Here is a 23,828-nt window from a genome sequence, read left to right as displayed (position 1 = left end):
CAAAAAAAAGGTGTAAGTGAATAAACAGGCAAATCCATTAGAGTCGATGGGTTATTGGATCCCTTGCCATTCCTCAGATGGCGGCCTATTAAAAGTGGTAATGTCTGCCTCCAGCATTGCCTCAAGGCAAGAAAGAAGGCCAAGACAGGCATATTTCACATGCATCAGACACAAGAATTAAATAGACCAATGTTCCCTAAAAGACTGAAGTACATCTCTTTCTGACGTTCATCTCGGGCAAAAATTCATTGATCTCAGTATGTCCCTTGGCAATTATAAAATATTAAATCCAAGTCACACTTTTCTAGTTGGCTTAATTTTTTCTCTATTCACAGCTTTCTATTTGATCAATTTTAACAAGTTAGGAATAGCATCTAATAAAATAAAAATTGCAGAGTTAAAAAGTTTGTTCATTTGACATTCTTCTTGGATTTTTGTATTTAGTTTTTAGACTTGCACGTCATTTTATTGTATTTTAAATAAATTTGCACTCTAAATAGGTTAAAATAAAATATATATTAATGTACTATATCTTTTGAATTAGTATTTTCTTTATAGAGCAGAATACTTGCTATGGCAAGTAAAATTTGTATTTTAAAGCTAACTCTGTATTGCTAACCCAGAATTTTTACCGGTAAGAGATCATAATTATTTCTACCTCTTGTTCCGGTAGGCAGTTTCTCTGTATTGTGTCAGATTAACTATCCAATGTAGCTGGAAGCACACACTTAGAATTAATATTTACATAAAAATGAATTCCCCCCCATTTTTAACTTAAATTTTAATTTTAAAGTTTTTTAAAATAGTTTTTATCGTAAGAGTTAATATTCCAACATAGTCTGTCTTGTATAACTACCAGTGGAGTATCAAAATGAAAAATAGCCAATCAGAACTTTAATCTATTTGAACATAACATTAATTTGGAAATTGTAGTGCATGGGAAACTTTAAATGGATAGGTTAACTAGTCTTAGTTAGCAATCATATAGACAGGCTCTGTTGGGTTCACTTGATTTGTTCCTGCTTAACATTCTCATGTGGCTGGCACATTTACATTCTTCGGGCCCTTAAATCAGCTACTGTGATGGGCAGCAGCTATAAGCAGGTTTGGCACAAAAGATATCAGGAAGAAAGCTCAGAATCTTGGCTGGTTTTCAGAAAATTACTTTTGATTATTTATTACCATCTAAATAACTGCTTTAAAAAGGGGGCTAAGCTAATGTGAGTTTGAATGTGTGACGTTTTCAGAATAGTGATATGATAACATTTTGAGATTAAGCATTAAGGTCCTTTTGCTCTGTTTAATTGATTATTTATTAACTGTTCAAGTATATTTTACAAAGAAAATTCAATTTTAAGTACACTAAGCAATTATGTTAAGTAGGGGGACCAGTTTCCCTACTGGTGTAATTCCATTGACTTAATTGGAGTTAGACTAGTAGAGAATTTGGCCTGTCATCTGTATGCTTCATTAGAACTACATTGAACACATACATAAAAATGTTCATTTGATATTGTTCAAATCAATGGATTTGTAAACCCACAAAACATTTACATGAATGTTCAAACCAGGTGCCTAAAGTTAGGCGTCTTAATCTATATTTAGGTGCCTGAATGCCACTGGACTTGTTTTTGTAAGTGTGAGAACCCTCACAACACATTGAAGGCACTGGGACTCAGGAGATTTTGATTAATTTCCACTCTGTGTTTGTGCCTCAGTTCCCCATCTGTAAAATAGAGATATTAATGCTCCCTATGTCCCACACTTTGTGTTGTCTTTGTAGCTTGAAAGCTTTTCAGGATTATGACTGTCTCTTGCTATGTGTTTGTACAGTGCCTTGCATACTAGATTCTCAGTTTCAGGTGGGGACTTCAGGCCCTACCATAATTTAAATAATTAAGATAATGGGTGACTAATTGTGTTGTACTTACCTATAGTACTAGGCAATGGTCAGCTGCCTACCTGTGACTGAGAACGCAATACAGATTTACTATAACAACTAAATAAACTTAAAAGCTGTACTGATGACCCAAGACATCATTGGTCATAAAGGACTCCTTCCATTTTAAGGTAGAACCTGTGGTGAAGGGAAGTAGAATGTCACCTCAGGAGCAATCATTTAGACATATAGAGCACGGTTTTAAAAAATCTAGATTGGCTCTTGGGGTTACCCTCCTTTCTCTCCCCCAATTAAAAAAAAATTAGATTTTTTTAGCAGAGCAAAAAATAGATAAAGATCCAAAATATGACCTAGATTCCTGTAGAAATGATAATAATAAATGAAACCCCAGCTTTCTAGCTACTATTCTGCTTTTTCTATCAGTCTCTGGACAGCATTCTAGAATGCCCCAATAACCTTTCATCAAAAGGCTGCTGAATCTGGATAAATGTAACCCGTGTTCATAAATCTTTAATTCTGCCAGGATAAGGATGCATCTTTCCAATGCTCAGTATAAATATTGTTTGTTAAAACCTTCCTTTTTAAAGGATGTTTTATTGAACAGCCAACTTACTATTATGACCAGCCAAAATCTAACTTCCATTTCCTACCTAGTGGAGTGACCAAGCGTACTACTGAGATTCCATTATTTATTTAACAAAGGACTCATTCTAAATTAATTGGACTTATGCCTGAGTAAAAACTGCAGGATTGGGCCCAAGGTATTTTCCATTAATATGTTTCCTTTTCCAAGGCTCCATTGCTGTTAACCATACATTCTTAATCTCCTCCATCCTCCCCTGAACCTGGCTCTTTCTTGTCTGCCTTTTAAAGAATTGCCTTCACATTTATTAATTCCAGAGCAGAGTTTGCTGTTTGAAATCAATTGTAAGTTTTGTATTTTGGCAAAATTAGGCAAAACAATCCAAGATTCATAGTTTTGGCTATCTTTAGTCTAAACATTGCCTCAGCTACACATTATATAAAAATATGATGTTTGTTATACTGGTACCACTGTGTCTTTGTCTGCAAAACAAACAAATCTTAATTTTTGAAAAGTTTTTTTTAGAACTGTGGTAGCTAAAACACAGCTTTCTAATTTTTTAGATGTTTTTTTACCAGAGTTAGCAGATTTCCTGACCATGTTATCATGATGTTCTTTTGTGAAATTAATAGCTTTAAAAATTGACAACATATTGCACAACAAGAATGTGCAATATTGTTTGTTAAAGTGATACTCTTTAAAGAACATTTTATTGAACTTTATTTTTCTTTGTTAACTGCATACTAATTTTAAAGGTCAGTGTGGTTAGTTACCATAGTAGTGACCTAAAAATAACCTTTCTAGTGTACCTGTATATTTCAGATCTGTAGTGTTAGCATTCAGAAATGTTCTTTCCCTTAGAGTTTCAGCAGCTAAATAAGTTGCAACCCCTTCAGCTATACTCATAAAAATTTGCTTCCAGACAACATGGTCTGTTTATTGTGTAATAATCGAAATGGCACTAAATTGCAATGATTGCTGAACACTTAGGAATTGCATTAACCACTTAACTGCTAAACTATTTTCTGTTTTCTTCCTCACTGAGAAGTATTATATTGATTTTTCCTCTTAGTGCTGCTTATTCAACCTCTGAGATGAACAGAATATTTTAGTAGCCTCCTACACTGTCATATTTTGAGTCAATCAGCAGTGACCTTGGCTAGGAATTTTCTAGAGGTTTTTTAAAGAGCCATGGAACAAAGTAGCTTGCAGTGCATAGCCTTGAATTTATTCAGAAAATGGAGGCGGGTGGGGGACCTTTTGCCTAAGTTACTTCAGAAAATGTATCAGTAGGAAGAAATTGCTCTCTTTCTTTCCCTGTATATGAAAGAATATATTTCCTACTCCTATTTAGTACTCTGGTGCTCAGACAAATAAGTTAATAGTGATGAGGCTTTTAGCCGATATTTAGTCTTGGCCTATAGTGCAGTGTTTTGCATGTAATTAAAAACCTAAATACAGTATTGTCTGAAACATTTTTTCCTAGGTATGGTTCTTGCTTTTGGTGGGGAGAGTGGGTATGATGATGATTTTTACATGTTTCTAACCATTCTGACTTTACTGAGGTAAACTAGAGAAATATTTGGGCAATATCAAACTTTAAAGGTCTGCGATCACAGCTAGTTTTGTTAGAAAATTTTATCAGAGAATAAACTCCTTTCAAGGGTATATGCAGATAAATTGTGGTGTTTGCATTTTTGAGAGAATTTGGCAGAAAAGCTTTGTTTTCTTTTTGTTTTGAAACACCCCTCTTCTCCCCTCCCCCCAAAAAAAACCTTTCTAAAATCTTGCTTTAAAAAAAAAATGAAAAAAAACCCCACAGAGGCTGATATAGGTAAGGAAGAGTTAAACAGAAATTGAGCGGGGATGCTGGGGGGCAGCAGTGCTGCAGAACATAGCAGTGTTCGTGCGAAGGCAAGTCATTTCCCGAAACACTGCAGACACATGGCCTCAGGCAGTCTAAAACCTTTGGAGACCAAAATGGCTCGCAGGAGTTAGAAGTAATAAGGTGTTTTTCTCTTCTTTCTCCTTCACTGAAATTCTGTAAGGTTGCTATGCATTACCAAGGAACAATGCCACTATTTTTGTGTTTTATATGGGTATTAAGATCCATTACAATTTGACATTTTTAAGATTGGTTATCCTGTAGTTTGGTGTTAAATTGAAGTTGTTTGTTTTGAATTTAATTCTTTCATTTTTCAAAGGGGAAAAAGGAAGCACTGCTGTGCTGATAGCTTACTGAAGTATGCCAGGATTTGGAGTTGGAATCAAATCTGTTTGCTATCACAAAATATAGATGAAATTATTTTTTAAAGAACTCTATTTTTTCATTGCAAAGTCTGCAGTGATTTTTGGTCAGCTTTTTAAAATCAGAATACAGAAAGTACTGTGTATACCCCATTTTTGAGGCATATAGTATCTGAGATTCTTTTTAACTGTTATATATCAAATATGTATTATGCTTAATGCAACCTGCTTATAATTATTATAGCGCTATGTGTTTGCAGCAGTTAAATAAACTCCACATCAAATAAATTACTGCAGCAATGTTATTAGGCCAGCAGCAATGTTAAGGACATCTGTTAACTCTTTTTCAAATGCCCTGTCCTTACTCGTTTATTCCAAACATTTCTGTTGTTAATTACTACTTGAAGTATATGACATAGCCCTTCAAACGTAATTGTGGAGACTTGGCGTAGAAGGGGGAAGTCTGGCTTCAAGTAATAATTCTCCCTCCCATCCACTGTCTTCTGAACCTCAGACTACAGCGGGGGAAATACCCATATCTCATTGTTTTAAAGTAAGCATTTTAAATAAAAGTCAGGTAAATTGTGGGACCAGAATATATGTTTAATTAAATCCTAAGAGCCTGATCCTGTAAACGTGTACACACATGAATATTTTTTACATTGGCCCATGAGACTACTCACATGAGTAAAGACTTACTTATGTGAGTGAAAGTTTGTAGAATTGGGCCGCCTAAAATTCTAGGTTATTATTATAGCTGGTCAAAAATGTTTTGACAAAACTTTTTTCTGTCCAAAGAATGCTGTTTTGTCAAAACCTAAAAGTTTCACAGAAAATCTTTTTTGCCGACCTTTTTGTCAGGAAGCTTTCTCAGGTCTAAGGTGGCATTTCTACAGAGGGGGCTCCCTGTAGCTCAGTGGTTAGGGAAATGGCCTGGGACCTGTCTTCCACGTTATCCTCTCATTCTCATTTTGATGCGGAATGAGAACAAATTTCAAAAACCTCAGAATTGTGATTTTCTGGCAAGCCTTAGTTATTGCGTAGTAAAAGTTTTCTCATGTAGAATCCGTTCCATAGTACTTGTGGAAGATAATTTAGTCTTTTTGTCTGAAGTTTGTGTGTCACTCTAAGGTGTTCCACTAACTGAACAAGAGTAGGCCAAGTCATTTGCAATATTTATGGTTTAGTAGGCCTTAGATATTTGACCACAAAAATGAAATAAACTGGATGCTTGTTTTTTTTAAAGGTCGTATGGAGCTTTAGAATGAAATCTGGGGAGAAAAAGGTGAGACCTGAAGACAGACTGTTAATAAGTTTTTGTCTTGCTGAGCTACACTAAGTCTGTCTGTATGATGTGAATGTACATTGCTTTTCATTAACATTATATCATTTGCAATGGTAGGAAAATGTTACGCAAACTAAGGAGATCTTGATCATGGTAGTCCAGTTTTCTCATCTGGATAATTCCTATGCTTCAATTTACCCTCTATCTCTGTAATATTACTGTATACCACTGGAGGTTTTGAGTGTTTTTTTCAAGTGTTGGGAATTTCATAGACTGAGACTTTGGATTGTTTTCTCATGTTTTTTTATTAATAGGACTAAATTCACCACAAAACTTCTGTGTGGCTTACTGTGCTGCATGTGGCTGTGGAGGGTCACAAATATGATCTTAGAACATAACATAACACTAGACAGAGCTGACTACTTGGGAACTTCAGGTTCTTAGTGGCAAAATGACATCCCTCCCTTTATATTTTCTGATTTGATGATGGGAGAAGGGGAGGCCCAGGTACTTGTAAGTGAACACCTTGCTGTATGTATCTGATTCCAAAGCAGTCTTGATACTGATTGGCAGCAATTGCCAGTGAAGCCTGATGAAGGCTTCCCTCATATAGTGACCTCTTTATATGTGCTCTGTAGTGTCTGTTAGATAAGATCATGAGTTGGCCAACTTTCTTTGTGGGCCAATGAATTATGCAGGTGGAGTAATTAGATGTTTTTGTTTTGTGAATCAGGATTAAGTTCTAGGGATGCCTACCTAGGAAAGCCTGTTCAACTGCATAATAAAAGGCATTTTTAATGCAGAGGTGGGAAATGTTTAAATGCAAAAGAAAATTGCAAAATATAAAAGATAATATCCTCTTGTATATGAAGAGGAAAAGTGAATTATAAACTCTAATTGATATCTGTTGAAGCTTTTTTCACTATTGCTCTGTGTGGAGAAGGGAATATTTTAACATAAACTCCTAAAAGAAAAACAAGCATTTTCCCCTCCAGTGGAAGATTTTTCAAAAGTAAAATATTTTTATATGGCTGGAAGTTATGTATGAAATATATACTATTACTGACCAGCATTTCTGCACTGTTGTTACAACTGCACTGCAAATTACTTTAATGAAGCATTGTGTTCATTATGTCATTTGCACATTAAACACAATATTTGAAATATCTAGTACACAAGGATGTAGTTTTGACTTTTCTAACCTACATGCCTTATGTTTATGCCTCAAGATAACATTAAATAACATATTTAAACTACTCATGTGGAAAAAACAAAATTATATCTCATGAACTGATTTCTTCACACTGAGGAATTTCTATCTCCTTTTGTTCAGACACGAAACAGAAACCATAGAGGTACGAATGTTTGTAGAAGTGGCATTATAGTTAGGAATGGAGAAGGCATGAAATCTTTCTAAAGGGAAAAGATACATGCTCATTTTTAAAAGTTAGCATGAAATTATTTTGCAAGAATATTCCTTTATAAATGTGCTAATGGGATCCATTTCCAATCTTGAGACATTACAATAATATTGATGGGACTAATTGATGGGGGATAATAGGTCAAAAGAAAAAGTATATTGAGCTATTATCATTTAATGTTCTGAGTTATGTCTTAATTATAAAGGAATTTAGAATTGACCCTGACCAATGGGAAATCTTGGCAAGTGATTGTAACAAGTGGCGCCATTGTCTCTATCAGGGTATCAAAGTCCATGACAGGAGCTGGCTCCTACAGCTTGAAGAGAAAAGAGCCTGTAAGAAGCAAACAGCTATCAGCCAAGACACATACAGTTGCAGTAACTGCCAAAGATCATGCAAATCTTGGATTGGCCCTATTCAGTCACATGAGACATTGCAAACCATCTACATCATAGGCTGCAATTCCCACCGTCTCTCGCAGACGAAAGGATGCCAACAAAGTGTGTCTGAATATAAGAAAAGATTAGTAATATCTATGGCTGTTGATTAATCGCAGTTAACTCACGCGATTAACTCAAAAAAATTAATTGCGATTAAAAAAATTAATTGTGATTAATCACAGTTGTAATCACACCGTTAAACAATAGAATACAAATTGAAATTTCTTAGAATCATAGAATCATAGAATATCAGGGTTGGAAGGGACCCCAGAAGGTCATCTAGTCCAACCCCCTGCTCGAAGCAGGACCAATTCCCAGTTAAATCATCCCAGCCAGGGCTTTGTCAAGCCTGACCTTAAAAACCTCTAAGGAAGGAATATTCTTAAATATTTCATTTAATATTTATTTTAATATTTATTATTTATATATATTTATATATTTATTTAATATTTAATTTAATATTTAAATATTTCTTAAATTCTTAAATATTTTGCATGTTTTTCTACATATCTATATATTGTATGCTGTGTTGTAATTGAAATTAAAGTGTATATTTTTATTAAAAATGTTTGCACTGTAAAAATGATAAACAAAAGAAATAGTATTTTTCAGTTCACCTCATACAAGCACAGTAGTGCATTCTCTTTGTTGTGAAAGTGCAACTTACAAATGTAGATTTTTGTTGTTGCATAACTGCACTCAAAAACAAAACAATGTAAAAACTTCAGAGCGTATAAGTCCACTCAGTCCTACTTCTTGTTCTACCAGTCACTAAGACAAACAAAAACAACGAGGACTCCGGTGGCAACTTAAAGACTAACAGATTTATTGATAAATAAATAAATAAATCGGTTAGTCTTTAAGGTACCACCAGACTCCTCGTTGTTTTTGTAGATAGAGACTACATGGCTACCCCTGTAATACTTAAGACAAATAAGTTTGTTTACATTTACAGGAGATAATGCTGCCCTCTTCTGATTTACAGTGTCACCAGAAAGTGAAAACAGACATTTGCATGACACTTTTGTGGCTGGCATTGCAAGCTATTTATGTGCAAGATATGCTAAACATTTGTATGCCCCTTCATGCTTCGGCCACCATTCTAGAGGACATGCTTCCATGCTGATGATGCTCGTTAAAAAAAATGTGTTAATTAAATTTGTGACTGAACTCAGTGGGGGAGAATTGTATGTCTCCTTATCTGTTTTACACCCGCATTCTGCCATATATTTCATGTTATAGCAGTCTCGGATGATGACCCAGCATGTTGTTCATTTTAAGAACACTTTCACTGCAGGTTTAACAAAATGAAAAGAAGGCACCAATGTGAGATTTCTAAAGATACCCACAGCACTTAATCCAATTTAAGAATTGAAGTGCCTTCCAAAATCTGATCGGGATGGGGTATGAAGAATGCTTTCAGAAGTCTTAAAAGAGCAACACTCTGATGCAGAAACTACAGAACCCAAACCACCAAAAAAGAAAATCAGCCTTCTGTTGGTGGCATCTGACTCAGATGATGAAAAGGAACATGCCTTGAACTGCACGGCTTTGGATCATTATTGAGCAGAACTGATCATCAGCATGGATGCATGTCCTCTGGAATGGTGGTTGACGCATGAAGGGATATATGAATCTTTAGCACATCTGGCTTGTAAATATCTTGCAATAGCAGCTACAACAGTGCCATGTGAATGCCTGTTCTCACGTTCAGGTGATACTGTAAACAAGAAGCGGGCAGCATTATCTCCTGCAAATGTAAACAAACTTGTTTGTCTGAGCAATTGGCTGATTTAGGACTGAGTGGATTTGTAGGTTCTAAAGTTTGACATTGTTTTATTTTTGAAGGCAGGGTTTTTTTTGTACATAATTCTACATTTGTAAGTTCAACTTTCATGATAAAGAGATTGCACTACAATACTTGTATTAGGTGAATTGAAAAATACTATTTCTTTCATTTTTTTTACAGTGCAAATATTTGTAATAAAAAATAAATACAAAGTGTGTACTGTACACTTTGTATTCTGTGTTGGAATTGAAATAAATATATTTCAAAATGTAGAAAACATCCAAAAATATTTAAATAAATGGTATTCTATTACTGTTCAACAGTGTGATTAATCATGATTAATTTTTTTAATCGCATGATTAATCACAATTCATTTTTTTAATCACTTGACAGCCCTAGTAATATCCATATCTGATTTTCCCTCCATTTTCACAGTCCGCGGGAAATTATTCTTTCAAATGCCAATTCTTTATTAAATTTAATAAAACCAGAAGTGTATATTTTCTTGTAGATATCATACGTTTTCTTTAATATGAAACTCAAGCAATATTTCTGTAGATGGAAATCATTACACCTAGGCCAAAAGTTCTCATAGATTTTAGCTAAATAGTGTGTAGCTTTTCGAAAGACAGAATTAAAATGTAAATGCAGTGTCCCAGATAACCTATTCTGCAAATCCCTGGAATTAACGCTGCCTTTGAAAATTCAGCTTCACTATGAAACTAAAAATTGATGACATGGAACATCAGACTTTTGCAAAGAAGCTTCTCCCTCAGTTTATGGACCTGTCTCAGAAAAATATATTCTTCTGCTGAGTTTGCTCTGTGTCTGGGAGAACGCACCTAGATATTGCTGGTGAACAGTTTGGGACAAAATATGGATCAACGAAAGCAATACAATTTCATCTCAATGCTACGAACCTTATTTCATATTGACTTATTTTGGTCTAGCTATGCTGTGATATTTGCTAGTTTTGAAAATCAGAACTTGGGGCAAATTCTGATCTCATTTAGGTAAATGTAAATATCCCTTTTGACTTCCAGTTTTGATAATTGTTCTCTATGGTATGTCTACACAGGGATAAAAGACCTGTGGCATGGCTGTGGCTGGCTGAGGTCAGCTGGCTCAGGCTGAAGGGCTCAAAATTGTGGTGCAGACATTTGGGCTTAGGCTGGAGCCCAAGCGAGGCTGAAGGGTCCCACAGCTTGGGCACCAGCCCAAGCCCAAACATCTACACAGTGATTTTTTCAGCCCCAGAGCCTGAGTCCCGTAAGCCCAAGTCAGCTGACCCGTGGGTTTTTATCCCTGTGCAGACACACCTAAAGGCAGTGGGTTCTCACTAAAGGGCCCATTGTGGGGCTGCAGGCAGGTTTCAGGAGGTCTGCCAAGCAGGGCCATCATTCGACTCACTGGGACCCAGGGCAGAAAGCCAAAGCCCCACTGCATGGGGCTGAAGCCAAAGCCTGAGCAGTGTAGCTTCGCAGAGGCCCCTGTGGCATGGGGCCCTGGGCAGTTACCTTGCTTGCTACCCCCAATGCTGGCCCTGGCTTTTATGTGCAGAAAAACAGTTGTGACACAGGTGGGTAGTGAACATAAGAACGGCCATACGGGGTCAGACCAAAGGTCCATCTAGCCCAGTATCCTGTCTTCCAACCGTGGCTAATGCCAGGTGCCCCAGTGGAGTTTTTATAGCATGGAAAGAAAAAGGTTAAGAACCCCTGCCCTAGGGCACACAAACTTTCCTTTTTCAGTAAGACCAGTTTTGTTATTAGGATACCTCTTAAACCTTTCATAAGTCTGCCCATTTTGAAATTTAGACTTTCTGTTTAATCTGAAACAAATACTTCAACAGTAGAAAGATTTTTGAGATTCAGTCATTGTTTTCATTTAATAACTGTTATATATAAATTTGTAAAAGAGCCATCTAATGAAATTGATATAGTAGAAAGGTTTAACGAAGTCTGGAAACCTTTTGACTTATTTCTTAACTAAAAGTTACCCAAATATCTTGTCTCTTATATATCAGCACTTGTTAGATTTTTCCTTTACTGCATTCTTCAACTGCTTTGTTGAATGCCATCTTGTGCAATCTATTTCTTTTTTTATTTTGTGTGTTTTTGGGAATATACTTTAGTAATACAATACATTTTCATTTTTTTATATAAAAGTTATTTTTCTTTTTTCATTGTGGTGTTTTAATTTGTACCATTATTGTTTTTTTAAGGTCATGGTTTTTTTCATTTGTTCATAGACAAACACCTGTCAGGAATGGTCTAGAAAATACTTAGTCCTGACATGAGTGCAGGGGACTGGACTAGATGACCTCTCGAGGTCCCTTCCAGTCCTATGATTCTGTATTTACTATTTAGAGTATAAAAATGTCAAACTAAATTGATCTTATACTAAACGTGCAATATGTGAAAATACCCAAGCAGAGATATAGACCACTTGATACAGCACACTGCTTCAATAGAGTCTGAACTAAATAATGTATGATGAAATAAAGAACATAAACCTGATTTTGCAAGGTGCTAAGTACCCACTATTCCTGCTGTAGGAGAGACACCACTCAGGATCTGGACCATAACATGTTAAAGTAAGTCAACCTCAGTATGATGGCTGCATGAATAAAGTTATCAAGATCTTAGGAGCCTTTTCAGAAAGATAAAGGATGCGCTGATTACAGTTTTACCTTGTTATATGACAGATTTCAGCCTAAAATAAAAACTTTGGTTTTAAAGAATTTTTTTTGGTTGGCTTTTGACCATCTAACATCAGCTGGGGAGCAGTGAAGGCTTCTGAAGAACAACATATAACCCAGACATCCATTTTGCTACAATTTAATTTTAAAAGGGTAAGTGGAAGCCAAGATCTAAGAATTGCAGTAGTTAGTGGCAAAAGCTGATATGGGATTATAAAGGTTATAGTTCAGATAGAACAGATGGTAAAATAGTTATAACCTACAATACCATATGTTACTACATAAGACATGCAGGTAGTACTATATATATGCTATCTTGAAAAATCAGATTTTAAGAAAGCAAAAAGGATCAATTGTATACATGAATATATAACATTTGCTTAAAATATTTTGTTCAGTAATATCACATATTTCAGTCCAGGATAATCAAAGGACTGTAATTAGTAATTACGTAACTCAAAGTACCAAAGTGAGATAAAAAGATCTTAGACCAAATCCAAAAATAAAACACTGATTATTCTAAAATGGCTAATATAAATTTAGGTGGTTCAATTAAATCTCATTGATCATGATTATAAACAGACTGTAGAAAAAGTAATCAAAGTTAAATTCAAAGCACCAAGAATAGGTTAATACTTCATCTCTGGTTTCTGTAATGATTCATCTGGGGCCAGATTTTCAAAAGTGCACATTACCCACAACTGAGACCAGATTTCCAAAGAGCTTTGCTCTCATTTAGGTACCAATGAAGTGGTCATTTTCCCATTGAGAACAATGGAAGCTACTGAGTGCTGAGCACTTTGGAAAATCTGGCCCCCGCAGTATAGTTTCTACCATTATTATTCAATTTATCTTTTTAAGAATCTGATTTTGTTAGAAAAATTGAAAATATCAGACAATAAAGAAAAAGGGTTAATCAAATCAGAAATACTTGGAGAAGTGGAATGGTAGCAAAGGAGAAAAATGAAGGCAGAGAGTTGTGATTTGGAGTGGTGGTAAAGAGCCTCTGGGCTTGAGATTCATCTCGCATTTTATAATACTCATGTTGTGTTGTAGCATAATGCACTTGCTTCTTCTAGAGCTAGCTGTTTCTCATATCTTGTTCCCAATGGTAAAAATAGGCCAGTAGCATCATTCCATACTGTTGAGCACATTCTGAATCCCACATTTTTTCATTTGCCTCCACTAATTAATTTAGTAAATCTTATTTCTCATATTGCTGATGATTGGTTGTGCCAGCTCCCAGCCAAAGATACTGACTATATTACACTCCACTGCCTTTTGTTTAACTTTGCCAAAATTCGTCCCATCGCTAATCTCCGTTCTTGGCGAGTATTTTGGAAAGGTGTTTTGTCCTGTAGCTGTGGCCTATTTCCCTAGTAATTATTTGTATGAGAAATTTCAGTTAATTTGTTGGTCATTTTCAGCTTTGGGAAACTGTCAGTCTAGATCTGTTTTATTTCTTCAGTTGGTATCACACAATTTTGTCTTGGTCTTTGTTTTTTTGTTTATACATGCTATTTTGTATCTTTGAGAATTGTTTCCCATTATACTGTAATATCTGTTTTTATTAGTAAACAGATTTGTTACTACTGACCCCTTTGATTTTTGACGGTCTTGATTTTAACATCCTTCACCTATCTAACTTAGGTGCGATCAGTATCTATATATTTGAAATTTATTTATAATCAAGCAAAGATCATGGTAGATCTTTGGTGTTTACTTTTACTTGTTAATTTGTCTCTTCCTAAGGTACTCTGAATGGTATTCAACTTTAACAAGATACTAAAGTTACCAGTTTAGGGATGATTTCAGGAATTTGACAAGAATTTGTCACTTATTGATATGGTAATACTGGATATAACTTTGTTATATCAATGTATAATTTGTTAAAGTCTTTGCTAATTGGGCTTGTGGCTTGTATTTTCTAGAGGCTATATCTTATTCACAGTGTTGTTGCAAAATTTCTTGCAGATGTATTCCTGTACTCATTGTACTCTCAGTTCATGTGTTCAAACTAGTTCTGTTTTTAAGTCCCTTCCTTAACTACTTCTACAACTTTGTGTGACCTGTAATACCAATTTCCTAAAAAAAGAAGCTGATCTTTCTGAAACTTTTCATACTGCATCTCAGTCCACAGTAGGATCTGTTTGGAAGGTAAAAAAAAAAAAAATTTTAAAAAGACTTTTAAAGTCACGAACCAAAATTTTCTCCAAAACAGTTTGGCATAGAAACTCAAAAATTTGCTCTGTTTTGTTGGCCATCCTGCAGAGAAGTGCCTTTAAGAGTTTAGGTGGTTGGTTGGTTTTGGGTGGGAGTCAGTGGAGAAGGCAGCAATTTGGAGATGCAGAGAACGGGACGAGATAAAGAATTGTTGATAATTTTATAAACTGCAAAGTTTAAATGAGCAGTACAATAAATGTTTATAAATTTAAACTGACCTGCTACTGACTCCAGGCTTTGCTGTTTCACCAGCTGCTGGGTTGAGCCACAGATTGGGAGGCATGGATTTGGAGGGTATGTGACTACAGGGGGGTAGTAGTAATGCATAGTGGCAGGAGTACAGGAGCCTGATAGGGAGAAGGGGGGACTCGGGTATGGGAAGGACGTGTCAGGGCTGACACAAAATTATGCTCTGGGCTCTGGTGCTGTGATAGTGACAGGATGAGGGTCAGCTTCTGGGGATAGGGGTAAGAAATTGGAGGGCATGGAAGCAGGATGAGGGGGCATAGAGGGATGCATGGAATGAAGGTAAGGGAGAGGACATGGGTGTCAGAAAAGTGGTGTACAGCACTTGGCAGTAGGCCTGCAAGGGAAGTATGCAGGGGATTAGAGTTGGGGCATGAATTGTTGGGGGTATGAAAGGGAAGGGGGCATAAGCGGTTGCTTGGTGCTAGGGAGAATTGAGAAGGGCATGAAAAAAGGAGAGGAGCAAGGGATATGGAAATGGAGTCAGGAGGTGGCAGGGCATGATAAGTCGTATAGCATGGATGGTGCATGCGTAGGACCCAGGTGAAACTTAGAAAGAAGATGTGGAGAACCATGAGGGGCATGGAGGGAGCAGGGGAGTTTGGGGTAGGGGTGTAGCGTGAGACGTGTCTCCTAAATGTTAAGAAATCTGGAAATGAATGGCTAAGGGATTCAGCCAGTTCCCACGGTACATGAGAATTCCTCAATCACTGTCACCCAACCTAATTTACCCCTAGGGTGACCAAATGTCCGAATATTATGTGTTTTGTCTTATATATGCAACTGTACCCCCCACCTCCTCCCAAAAAAAGTGTATCCCAATTTTTTACACTTGCTATCTGGTCACCCTATTTATACCAATCATCAACTGTATTCCCTGACATTTGCAAAAATACATGAAAGGTTAAAAATAGCTCTGTTGACAAATTTTAACATCTCATTTCCTATTCAAGTGATTAATTTCCAACACACTGTCCTGTATACTGAAGGTAATAATAGTTAGATCTTAACATTTCATTGCTTCTTGAATGTACGATGACCACCAGATATTAATTTTAGATAATTTCTACTTTTAAATGTAAACTTGTAAATATTTGACTTTGTGAAGCCACATCTGATCTACTGTGGCACATGATGCATGAGCGGGGTTTCTGCTTGGTGTGTTTCACCCATGCTCTAAGATAGTATTTTGTGTAATTTCAAGGTGGGAGGGAGTCCAGGACATAAGTAGAGGACTCCTGAGTTAGTCTAACCAGCTCTAAGTGGGAGAGGATTCCAACCCAGGGATGTTCATTCTGTGAAGTTAACCACATTGCATATTTAAGTGGTTTTATGGCCTGGATGTACAAATTAGGGGCATACATTACCCGCCATTCACGGGACCTCAATGATAACTGTAGGAGGTTTATACTACTGTATTTAGCTTATGACTAAGCTTTTAATACAGCTACTGTTGCATGCAACATCATTCAATGGAAAAATTTATGCTAAGCACTTTTAATGCTATTGTTGTTTTTTCCCTTTGTTTATTTGGGCATTGGTGCAAAAATTATTTAATTTGCACACAGAATTGCTAGGACTGCTCAAAAATAGGCACACAGTTGCATAACAAAATTATTTGAAAATCTTGCTCTTAATGTGTCATAATTAGTTGAGATGAATGAGGGCAATTCACGCCTCTTAGGGCTTTTGTTTGAGACTGTCTGCAGAGTCAGGAAGATTTTGCTTTGAGCTACACTCGGATCACGTTTGTAAGGTTTTCTTCACAACCATTAGGACTAGACAATTAGGGCTTGTCTACATGGTGCAGTTAATGCATACTGGGGTTTGATTTCTGAAGTGCACCAACATGCACTAACTAACTTTGGGGGGAGGGATAGCTCAGTGGTTTGAGCATTGGCCTGCTAAACCCAGGGTTGTGAGTTCAATCCTTGAGGGGGCCATTTAGGGATCTGGGGCAAAAATTGGGAATTGGTCCTGCTTTGAGCAGGGGGTTGGACTAGATGACCTCCTGAGGTCCCTTCCAACCCTGATATTCTATGATTCTATGATCCATATTAATTGGTCTGTGTAGACTCTGCTGGTGCATACTAAAGGTTCCCTACTGCAGATACTCCTGGGGGCATTCTGTACCAAAATATTAAAAATTCTGCACACAATATTTTAAAATTCTGCAAATTTTGTCAAAATAATACTACATTATCATGTCAGTTTCAATTATTTTGATAATTTATTTCAAAATACCAGCCAGTGAGTATGTCTGTAACAATACAGACACACACAAAAATACGTCCAGGAATAGAGAGCTAAAGAAACCCCTGTGACAACCCAGTTCCTGTTTCTCTGGTCCCTTCCCCTCCCCAGAGCCCAGCCGTGGGGGAGGAACCCTCCCTCCCACAGCCCACCTGTGAGGGATCCTGAGCCAATACACCTGAACCCCCTCTTCCCCAGAGCCCAGCCCCTAGCCCAGACACCCACCCCCTAACCCAGCTGTGGCTCTCCAGCCCAGACACCCACCCCTCTTTTCCCCCAGAGCCCAGGGATCCAGAGGGAGAAACATCCTGATGCTCGGTCTCAGGCTTGCTGTGTACCACCCTCTCCTTCCCTCAGGTCATGCTGGGAACTGCAGCTGCCAGGAAACCTCTAGCTCCCTCTCCCCTCCCCCAGCAGTTTTGTCTATGTGCAAGCTGGGCTCTGCCAGTTCCAACAACCCCGAGTGGCGACCAGCAGCACTGCAGCCCATTTCTGTGTGGGAAAGGAAATTCTGCAAGCATGTTAATTTCTGCAAAATTCTGCATTGCGCAGTGGCGCAGAATTCCCCCAGGAGTATGCAGATTATGTTAAGGAACACTACTGAATCTTTCATGTATCAAGGTCTACACAGACCAATTAATGTTCAATACGTTAGTGTACTTTAGAAATCACACCTCCTATTGCACATTACCCCACCATGTAGACAAGCCCCTCTTCCTTTCTCTTTTTTTTAAAGAAAGATTGCATTGTGTATATCTGAATCTGCTGTGTGGGGACCAGAAAATACCCTATGTTCCTTGTGGGAGGGGCATTTGACATGCAATTGTATGAGAGAGAGAGAGATGATATCTTTCAAAGGACTTGAAGGTCAGTTTGTGTGACTTATTTTACAGCGCAGTGCAAGATATACCTCTTTGTGCTGGCCTTCCTTCATTAGGAAAGGCTGCAAAGCAGCCTGGTGTCCTATCCCATTCGCTACATTTCTTCAGCTCAGCATGCCTTTACCAAAGGGAGAGGCAAAGAAAAATAGTTCTTACTTGGCTAGCAATTCGGTATATCTTGATTAGGTTTGAAATGCTTAAATTCTACAGTTATAAGTATTCCAGGTATTGATATCAAAAACAGTTCCAGTGTTCTAAGCTTCTTGTTAAATAAGTCACAAAATCATATAGATTACAAAATGAAGAACTAGCCAAAATCAAAGGATGCAAAATGCAGACAATGATTTTGAACAAATATAAAGGATGACCCCAAGGAAAAGAAATCAGATGAGAATCAAATATGATTCTAGGGACTATTTGCTCTGTTGGCTGATCAATCACAGTTCCTCCAGAGTTGTTTTAAAGTTCTTTGTCTCATAGTGATGGAAAGTATAGGGGTATGCAACATGATTGGACTGGAGTAAGATGGGCAAGGATACAAAAATATTTGTGCTAGAGTGTAAACTGCTGTTGAAAGATGAGTAAAAGAGAGTGCCTTGATGTTAACAACAAAAAAAATAATTGGCAGGGTCTGTATTTCAAAGGGAGCAGCACCTGGTTAAACATTTGCAAAGCATAGGAGGATGAGCATTCCAGGTGAAATGTGTGTTATATACACACACACACACACACACACACACACACACACACACACACACACACACACACACACACACACACTAAAGAGGTTATTCTGTACATAATTATATCTACAAGAATACAACTCCAAATCCTAAAGTTCTTACTCAGGTAAATCACTCACTGGAATCCAAGTAAAGCAATGAGTTGTTGTAGCTGCAAGATGTCTGTGGATTGAGGCTATGGCAAGGTCTATACCTGCAACGAAGAGCAAGTTGGTGAACAACATGGATGAAAAGATTTGGGGACCACAGATCCTAGCAGCTACTGAGCACCTTGCAAGAAGTGGGAGGATCTAAAACATGAAATTTTTAAGGTATACTAGCTGTGGAGTCAAGGATACAGAAAGACAATGAACAGTTTAAAATTAAATAGTTTTATTCAGCTTTTATCTGAAGAGGGAAAAAAAAGGGGGGGAGAGAGAGAACCAATTTTCATATGTGAAGGAGGCAAAAATTCTATTCTCACTTTGGCTGACTGACCTTAATAATTTTCTGCACTTCTCAAACCTTATATGACCACGCCAAGCATCAAATATCCCTGCCCCCATTTCATAGATGGAGTAACCAGGCATAGAGTTAAGTGATTTCTAAGATTACATCGGAGTTTTGTGGCAGAGCTAAGAATGGAACCTAGGTTTTTGTTATATCTGTTGGAACAGAGTCCTCAGTTGGATCAAAGATGTGCCACATTTCTGGCACCTCTGGGGCTATGAGAAGCTGAGTGCCAGTTTGCCCCCAGGGCCACCTATACTTGCTTGTGGCTACCAAGTGTCATTGGCTTATACCAGTCCGCGAGGGGCTCTTACACTGGCCAGGGATCATTGGAATGGGGTGATGCAGCCACTAATTCTGCACACCAGTGGGCAGGGCAGGAGTTAGTTCTGTTTATGTTTGATGTAGAACTTAGTATCTTTGACATACTTCTAGCACATCATCCATGTTGTCTCAGCTGATGTTGGAGACTATTTTTTGCTAACCTCATTAAGTTAAATGAAAGAATGAGATTAGGCACTGGGCAATAGTTTGTGACCTGTTTTAACATCAAGTGATTTTTTTTTAGCGCTGGTTGGATTGCTGCATGTTTTAGGAGGGTGTGGGGGAGATTCCCCTCAGTTAAGGAAGCGCTGACAACTTCTGTCATTAGGAGTCCTAGGTGGTATATATTTTACCATCCAGGAAGGACGTGAATCAGAGTCGCAGCTGGTGGCTCTGATTATTGCTTGTGCTTCCATGACTACTGCTTGTGTCAATGGACTGAATTCTTGGAAGGGGAAGGCATTGTTCCTCCAGGCCTACTCTCAGCTTGTTGTTAGTGGCCTGTGAGTCCTTCCTGCATGCAGATGACCTTTTCTGTGAAATAAGATTCCTGACAGTGGGAGGAGCTTTGTTCTGCTGATTCAAGGCAGTTTTGCAGAGTTCCAAGCAGCTTACTATGTGGATTTTTCAGACCGGCCTGTAAATCTTGAACCTCTGTTGGCTGTATGTATGTGTTAGAGCCCATGATATATTTAATAAGACTAAGGGGTTTGCCACCGTGTCAGTGCATAAACTTTCACCTCCCTCGTTCTTGTGCAGGATGCTGTACACAATTGACTGCTGTCCTCTCCCTTAGAGGTTGCTTCAGTTCTATGGTGCTGTGTATACAATGTGTCAAGTATTTGTGGGTGAAAGGTGCCATATAATTGTACATGCTGCTACTTTGAAGCCTGCCTGTTGTGTTGGGATGACTCTTAAGAGAGTGGTCGAGAGAAATGATTATGATTGGGAATGACTGCTTGACTGGGACAATAACACTGTAAATGTAGCTAGTTCCAAGTAGTGTAGCAGTGATCACCCAGGTGTTATGTGAGTGTGAAATTAAAACATCTGATCTTTAAACACAAGTTCCCAAATAAAGATTAAAAGGGTATGTTTTCTCATAGCCCTCTAAGGTCACTGTAAATTCTAGTGACCTCAGTCAAGTGTAGCTACATTCTGCTAGTATTTTCCCAATAACTCCAATAAAATGTATTTGAAATTAGTTTAATATACAATTTTTGCATTACAAATGCTATACATATGTATCTAGCTGTTGGTAAAATATATTTATTAAAATAGCACGTATTATAGTAAACAGAATATAATACATGTCTATTCTATATTATCTAAGAAATGTAGTTGAAGACTGCACCATAATGTACAAGAGGTCATAGTTTATGTGGGCAGTCTTACTCTAGTATTTTCTGACTTTTGATTGCCTTACTATGGAACCATAAAAGTCTTTTAATGTAGATTTTTGCATTTGGGAGCACAGTTGTACTTGATTTGTTTTGAAAATTTGGTCCAGGCAGTTTTGTATGGTTATCTGAACCTTTGAGAGTCCCCACTTCCTTAACCCTTGGACAGTCCTTCATCCTGTATCTCCCATTTGGCCTTCAGTTCTGCTTGTCACTCCTCAATCTGCAAACTACATGTTCTTCAGAGGGCGCAAGGGAATGGGCAAGAATGTTTCTATCTATGTCAGGTCTTGTAAGGTGTGCCAAAACGTAAAAAAAAAAAAAACCCCAAAACCAGGTCAAAGTCCCTCTCCAGCCACTCCCCATCATTAAGGTTCCATTTCAGCAAGTAGCTGTGAATATTATGGGTCCTTTTCCAAAAAAGACACCCAAAGGAAAGTAGTACATACTAACTTTCATAAATTTTGCCACCCAATGGCCAAAAGCAGTAGCTCTAAGCAGCACCAGGCACTGGTGTGCCAGGCACTAACAGACATTTTTGCCAGGGTAGGTTGGCCCTCCAGCATCGTCACAGATGCAGGAACTAATTTCCTGGCAGGAACTGTGAAAAGCCTTTGGGAAGCTCATGGGGTAAATCACTTATTTGCCACCCCTTACCACCATCAAACAAATGGCCCGGTAGAAAAGTTTAATAAAACTTTGGGGGCCATAATATGTAAATTTGTAAATAAGCACTCCAATAATTGGAACCTAGTGTTGCAGCAGTTGCTCTTTGTCTACAAAGCTGTACCACATCCTAGTTTAGAGTTTTCACCATTTGAACTTGTATATGGCCGCGAGGTTAAGGGGCCATTACAGTTGGTAAAGCAGCAATGGGAGGGGTTTACACCTTCTCCAAAAACTAACATTCTGAACTTTGTAACCAACCTACAAACCACCCTCCCAACCTCTTTAGCCCTTGCTAAAGAAAACCTAAAAAATGCTCAAAAAGAGCAAAAGCCTGGTATAATAAACATGCCAAAAAACGGTCCTTCAAAGTAGAGGACCAGGTCATGGTCTTAAAGGCGCTCCAGGCCCATAACATAAAAGCATCGTAAAAAGGGCCATTCACAGTCCAAAAGCGCCTAAAAGCTGTTAATTATCTCATAGCATTCCCCACCTCAAACCAAAAGCCTAAGGTATACCATATTAATTCTCTAAAGCTCTTTTATTCCAAAAAATTAAAGGTTTGTCAGTTTACAGTCCAGGTAGGAGATAACGCTAAGTGGCCTAAAGGTGTCTACTACAAAAAAAAAAAAAGTGCTGGTGGTGTGGAAGAGGTGAACCTCTCCATAACCCTTGGGCATATGCAGCAACAGCAGATCAAGGAGCTGTGCACTAGCTACGTGCCGACGTTCTCAGCCACCCCAGGACTGACTGAACGGGCATACCACTCCATTGACACAGGTAATGCTCACCCAATTAAAGTCCAACCTTACCGGGTGTCTCCTCAAGCTAAAACTGGTATAAGACAAAAAATCCAGAATATGCTACAAATGGGTATAATCTGCCCCTCTGCCAGTGCCTGGGCAACTCCAGTGGTTCTAGTTCCCAAACCAGATGGGGAGATACGTTTTTGCATGGATTACCGTAAGATAAATGCTGTAACTCGCTCGACAACTATCCAATGCCATACATGTATGAACTATTAGATAAACTGGGGCGGGCCCAGTTCATCTCTACCTTGGACTTAACTAGTAACCACAAATGCGTCCAAGCATGGTGTGGGAGCAGTCTTAATGCAAAAAAAAAATCAAAAGTTCCATCCTGGCGTGTTTCCCAGCAAATAGCTGTCTTAAAAAAAAAAAAAAGCCACTGGTCAATCAGTAAAAAAAAAAAAAAAAAAGAATGTTACGCCATTGTCTACGCTCTGGAAAAGCTACGCCCATACGTTTGGAAGCTGCACTTCCACCTGCAAACCAACCATGCTGCACTACAGTGGCTTCATACCGCCACGGGAAATAACAAAAAACTTATTCGGTGGAGTTTAGCTCTCCAAAATTTTAATTTCAGCATACAGCACATTTCAAAACCTTCTAACAAATTGGCTAATGCACTCTCCCCTAAAAGTTTCCCAAAATCAACTGGTTCAAATCGTCCTTAAAATGTAAAAAATATTGTTAGTCTTTGTACACTTGGTAGTATATTTAGAGGTGCCATGTGTCTTATTAACTCTGTTTTCTCCTAAAGCTCCAGGAAAAAATCACAGCCAGTGTTTCACCCTATCTGTAATTGGGGTGTGTGTGTCATAAATATAAAGGGAAGTGTAACCACCGTTCTGTATACAGTGCTATAAAATCCCTCCTGGCCAAAGGCAAAATCCTTTCACCTGTAAAGGGTTAAGAAGCTAAAATAACCTCGCTGGCACCTGACCAAAATGGCCAATGAGGGGACAAAATTCTTTCAAATCTGGAGGGGCGGGGGGACAAAGGGTTTGGTCTGTCTATGTAATGCTTTTGCTGAAAACAAATAAAAAATGCAAGCCTTACAACTCCTGTAAAGTTAGTAAGTAATCTAGCTAAAAAATGCGTTAAATTTTCATTTGTTTAATGGCTTGTAAAATAAGCTGTGCTGAAGAGAATGCATATTCCTGTTTTTGTGTCTTTTTGTAACTTAAGGGATTCTCTGTGTTTTAAATCTAATTACCCTGTACAGTATTTACCATCCTAATTTTACAAAAGTAATTCTCTTACCTTTTCTTTAATTAAAATTCTTCTTTTACAAACTAATTACTTTTTCATTGTCTTTAAAATCCAAGGGTTTGGGTCTTTGTTCATCTGTACCAATTGGTAAAAATTGTTATCAGCCTTCCTCAGAAAAGGGGGTGTGGGGCTTGGGGGAAATATTTGGGGGGAAAATGTCTC

At 37.8% G+C, this 23,828-nt stretch overlaps 1 protein-coding gene across 6 annotated transcripts in view; it reads left to right on the top strand.

The window, feature by feature from the left end:
* Positions 1–23,828, top strand: part of LOC140896301 (transcription initiation factor TFIID subunit 4) — a 200,672-nt gene that overhangs the window by 167,069 nt on the left and 9,775 nt on the right. For 4 of the 6 annotated variants that reach the window (XM_073307901.2, XM_073307900.2, XM_073307898.2 and 1 more), the window contains one exon: positions 5,977–6,015. The exons of 1 other annotated variant lie outside the window; for it this stretch is intronic. In XM_073307901.2, the coding sequence (XP_073164002.2) occupies positions 5,977–6,015 (39 nt within the window). Of the gene's footprint in view, positions 1–5,976; positions 6,016–12,222; positions 12,262–23,828 lie in introns of all 6 variants that reach the window. One more of the 6 variants, XM_073307899.2, reaches the window with a different exon arrangement.

This window comes from Lepidochelys kempii, chromosome 12 (genome assembly GCF_965140285.1).
Source record: "Lepidochelys kempii isolate rLepKem1 chromosome 12, rLepKem1.hap1, whole genome shotgun sequence".
Classification (NCBI taxonomy): domain Eukaryota; kingdom Metazoa; phylum Chordata; order Testudines; family Cheloniidae; genus Lepidochelys; species Lepidochelys kempii.
Note: the sequence above shows the minus strand (reverse complement) of the source record. Positions and strands in the feature narration are given on the sequence as shown.